The sequence below is a fragment of the Gigantopelta aegis genome, unplaced genomic scaffold (assembly GCF_016097555.1).
Source record: "Gigantopelta aegis isolate Gae_Host unplaced genomic scaffold, Gae_host_genome ctg8784_pilon_pilon, whole genome shotgun sequence".
Lineage (NCBI taxonomy): Eukaryota > Metazoa > Mollusca > Gastropoda > Neomphalida > Peltospiridae > Gigantopelta > Gigantopelta aegis.
Window position 1 is genome coordinate 198 of NW_024536738.1, and position 5,214 is coordinate 5,411.

Below are 5,214 nucleotides of genomic sequence, written 5' to 3' on the forward strand. Positions count from 1 at the left end.
AGCACGGTTTTTGACTAGCTGTGGTGCACTGGTTGGAACGAGAACAAAACCCAATCAGTTGAACAGATCCAGCAAGGTGGATAACTTATTTGCAACATCAGATATGTTGATTAATCAATGTGATTATTCATAAAGTATCGTGGACTGTATTGTTATGCCCTTTTATCACAGCTTGAAACGATTACTCTAAAACTGAGCAACAAAACCGTTATCCGTCATCAAGACCGTATCTCTGTACATTGCAGAATCGAATGTGCATTTCGCAAAACAGAGGATGATTATATGAATCTCTATCCAGCGTCTCGTCTACAGGAGGACAGCCACTCACGAGGAGATACTCTACTGGACAATACACCATTTGACAGCCAATGAAGAGGACTGCCACTGTTACTAGTAATTACGTTTGGAAATCTATTTATACACAATACAGACTGGATGTTTGACGATTTTTATACCAGGACAAAACTAAAACATACCTTCAGTTTCGTCAGGGCTGAGTTGAAAGACAGGTAACAGAGGAATGTCCTTCACACTGGGTACAGACAAAACATCATAGACATACTGATTTTCTGGGGGAAAAGAGGAACAGATTTTGTGGTTTAGCACTGTATTTTATTATTACATGTATTATCATAATGATCATGATCATGATCATGATCATCAGTAGCAGTAGTATTAATAGTAGTAGTAGTAGTAGTAGTAGCAGCAGCAGCAGCAACAGTAGTAGCAGAAGTAGCAGTAGTAGCAGTAGTATTAATAGTAGTAGTATTAGTAGCAGCAGCAACAGTAGTAGTAGTAGCAGTAGTAGTAGTAGTAGTAGTAGTAGCAGCAGCAGCAGCAGCAACAGTAGTAGCAGTAGTATTAATAGTAGTAGTATTAGTACCAGCAGCAACAGTAGTAGTAGTGGTAGTAGTAGTAGCAGCAGCAGCAACAATAGTAGTAGTAGTAGTAGCAGCAGCAGCAGTATTAATAGTAGTAGTATTAGTAGTAACAGCAGCAGCAACAGTAGTAGTAGTAGTAGTAGTAATAGTAATAGTAATAGTAGTATTATTATTAGTAGTGGTGGTAGTAGTAGCAGCAGCAGCAGCAGCAGCAGCAGCAGCAGCAGTAGTAGTAGTAGTAGTAGTAGTAGTAGTAGTAGTAGTAGTAGCAGTAGCAGTAGCATTGGTAGCAGTAGCAGCAGCGGCAGCAGTAGCAGTAGTAGTAATAGTAGTAGTAGTAGTAGTAGTAGTAGTAGTAGTAGTACCAGTACTAGTAGTAGTAATATTAATAGTAGTAGTAGTAGTAGTAGTAGTAGTAATATGTTTACTTTGACTGGCCTTTGGTGTTGTGAATTTTTTTTAATGGACTGAAGGCTGGGTGGGGGTATGTGGAGAGTATCGGGTGATCTAGCCCAGTTGGCAGAATGCTCGTCTGGGGTGCTTTGGTCGAAGGATCGAAACCACGCGGTTGACCCAATCTCTGCTTGAGGTTTTCCCATCACAGACGGTCTAGACTAGAATATTAAAAGTCGTGGTATGTTCTGTCCTGTCTGTGGGAATTTTGTTTTTGTTTAACGACACCACTAGAGAACATTGACTAATTTATCATTAGCTATTAAATGTCAAACACTTGGTAATTCTGATACGTAGTCATCAGAGGAAACACGTCACATTTTCCCCAAAGCTGTAAGGTATCTTTTACACGCATTTCCCCACAGACAGGAAAGCACATATCACGGCCTTTTAACCAGTTGTGATGCAGTGGCTGTAATAATGTCTGTGAGAAATGCATATTAAAAACACTGACGCCAATGGCGGAAACTGTAACGAGTTTCCTCTAAAATTGTGTCGTAAACTCGGAATTATCAAATGTTTGACAGCTTGCCGCTGATTCATAAACAAATGTACTCTAGCGGCATCTATTGGAATTATCAAATGTTTGACAACTTGCCAATGATTCGTAAACTAATGTGCTCTAGTGGTGTCTATTTGAATTATCAAATATTTGACAGGTTGCCGATGATTCAAAAACTAATGTGCTCTAGTGGTGTCTATCGGAATTATCAAATGTTTGACAGATTGCCGATGATTCATAAACTAATGTGCTCTAGTGGTGTCTATCGGAATTATCAAATGTTTGACAGCTTGCCGATGATTCATAAACTAATGTGCTCTAGTGGTGTCTATCGGAATTATCAAATGTTTGACAGCTTGCCGATGATTCATAAACTAATGTGCTCTAGTGGTGTCTATCGGAATTATCAAATGTTTGACAGTTTGCCACTAATTCATAAACTAATGTGCTCTAGTGGTGTCTAGAGGTTCATTTCTACTGACCTTTGTTGGTTCTGTGTAGAAATACCCGACACAGCTGTAGAGCGAGTCCTGCGTTCACGAACTGAACGTTTCCCTCGATACCCAAGCGTATCTGTTGACCCGCGGTACAGAACTCGTGTAGGGTTGGGACTCGGTACAGAGGTGCCTATTGTAGACGTAAACAACAAACACTATAACACGGTGCAGAGGTGCCTAGAGTAGACGTAAACAACAAACACTATAACACGGTACAGAGGTGGCTAGAGCAGACGTAAACAACAAACACTATAACACGGTACAGAGGTGCCTAGAGTAGACGTAAACAACAAACACTATAACACGGTACAGAGGTGCCTAGAGTAGACGTAAACAACAAACACTATAACACGGTACAAAGGTGCCTAGAGTAGACGTAAACAACAAAGACTATAATATGATACAGAGGTACCTAGAGTAGACGTAAACAACAAACACTATAACACGGTACTGAGGTGAAGTAGTAGTAAGCATACTATAAACAAACTATAAATATGTCAGCTGTAGAGTTGAAACACGATTCACAATTACAACAAGGCCGTTGAAGAAGATTTTGGACGGGGAAGTAGTGTTGAAACACGATTCACAATTACAACATGGCCGTTGAAGAAGGTTTTGGACGGGGTAGTAGGTACAGAAATATAAATAATTATTAAAAGAAGGCTACACGCGAATGTCAGTTGTATGTGGCAAAGATTGGAGACAGCAGTCAGCATAATAATGGCGCGTCACGGGTTAACATTTATTACTGAAGATGGCCTTACTTTTTAATTAAATTTTCACGTCATTGGATTATTAATCTTTATTAAATGTGTAAATATTCAAGTAATACTCGATGTTGCTGCTTTAATGAAGACTGACCCCCAATCTCCTGTGATCGCTTAAAGGGAACGGCTTCAGTGTAATAATATTTTGTTTTAAAATATTCAACTAATAGTCGATATTGCTGCTTTGATGAAGACTGACCCCAATCTCCTGTGATCGCTCTAAGAGAACGGCGTCGGCTTCTGGTGGCTGACTGACAGTCAGAGCGGGAACTCCCTTCTGAAAAACAAAAAAATTCCCGTCCATTATACATAAGCCTAACATACGGAAGACCATTAAAGCCATATGATTCTCTCTCTCTCTCTCTCTCTCTCTCTCTCTCTCTCTCTCTCTCTCTCTCTCTCTCTCTCTCTCTCTCTCTCACTATCTATCTCTCACTATCTATCTCTCACCCCCTCTCTCTACGCTCTCACCCCATCTCTCTGTCTGTCTGTCTGTCTGTATGTCTGTCTGTATCTCTCTCTCTCTCTCTCTCTCTCTCTCTCTCTCTCTCTCTCTCTCTCTCTCTCTCTCTCTCTCTCTCTCTCTCTCTCTCTCTCGCTCGCTCGCTCTCTCATTCTGTGGTTTGAACTGCAACTGTACTATGTATGTCACTTGCATTTACCTTAAAAATCCCCGCTTTATGCCACGCTATTTTCTCTATCGTGTTGCCTAGCTTATCAGTGTGTTCTAATCCAAGTGAAGTAACTCCACATACAATTGGGGATCGAATGACATTCGTGCAGTCGTTCTGTCCACCAATACCAACTTCCATCACAAGTACATCTACTTTTTCTTTAATGAACACGGTGAAAGCCATGGTTGTGAAAAATAAAAAAAAGCCGACATTTCTCTATCTAGCATGTCTTTCTACAAATATAAAAGAAAAAAGTTTGTTTTGTTTAACGACATCACTAGAGCACATCGTTTATTTATTATCGGCTATTGGATGTCAAACTTTTGGTAATTCTAACACGTAAATCATCAGAAGAAACCCATGATGTAACAAGTCTTTTTAAAAACAAATATTTTTTTATAACACAAGCCGGTGAAATCGTAGCCCGCATCCGAGTCGTTATATTGGAACAACCAATCAGATTTCTTTCAAATTGACCTTCCACACGTGTGATATCACTGTGTGATACCAAATCACTCTCCAACGAGTTTGAAAGAAATAGAGGATGCATCACGAGTGTTTGTTTGTTTTCAATATGGAAAATATCAACCAAGTTTATGTTCATCGGCTTTGCAGAGACAAAATTCACGAATGGCGAATTCTGTTTAATCTATAACTATAAAATGTTAATCCATGTTTAATATGTAAAGTCGCCTACATCGGTAATATGACTATATCTCGATTAGCCCAAACGACGCACACTTTAACTAAATCTCATCAAAAAGTTATTCTCAGATATACATATATACATCGACCTGTAAACAAATGACCAATTGACATCCCCTTCCCCCCCCCCCCCCCCCCCCCCCGCCAGAAAGAAAAATCCCGGGTTAATAATGGTAAACATCAAATGGTTTTATGACATGGTTATAGTTATAGAATAAATAACAATATGGCTAAGGCACATTAAAATATAAATAAATAATAATGATGATAATAATAATAATAATAATAATAATAATATTAATAATAATAATGTAATACGCGCATATACTGTTATATGTACGGTATAAATTATAATATCAATATAACAGGCGCATATACTATTATATTTACGGTATGAGAGAGAGAGAGAGAGAGAGAGAGAGAGAGAGAGAGAGAGAGAGAGAGAGAGAGAGAGAGAGAGAGAGAGAGAGAGAGAGAGAGAGAGAGAGAGAGGAGGTAGGTTATATAGAAAATGTTACAATAATAATAATAATAATAATAATAATAATAAAATAATAATAATAATAATAATTCGAAACATACGATAATTAAGCAACTGTTTACGTTATGGCATGTTGGTAATAAAAGACTAATATATACATATACACATATATACCACTAAGGGTTCTATTTTGTTGTAAGAAGTAAGAAGTAAGTGCAGAAGTCTTCGTCAGAAAGAGGTTGGCCGTTGATTCG

At 38.5% G+C, this 5,214-nt stretch overlaps 1 protein-coding gene across 1 annotated transcript; it reads right to left on the reverse strand.

Annotated features, from left to right (window-relative positions):
* Nucleotides 1-476: 476 nt before the first annotated feature.
* Nucleotides 477-3,957, reverse strand: LOC121367084 (folylpolyglutamate synthase, mitochondrial-like; the record flags this gene model as incomplete). Its single annotated transcript, XM_041491249.1, has 4 exons — nucleotides 3,763-3,957; nucleotides 3,300-3,377; nucleotides 2,319-2,463; nucleotides 477-569 (listed from the first exon to the last, which is right to left on the reverse strand). Coding segments are annotated over exons 1-4 (511 nt in total), but the record flags the coding sequence as incomplete, so codon positions are not given.
* Between the last annotated feature and the right edge of the window lie 1,257 nt (nucleotides 3,958-5,214).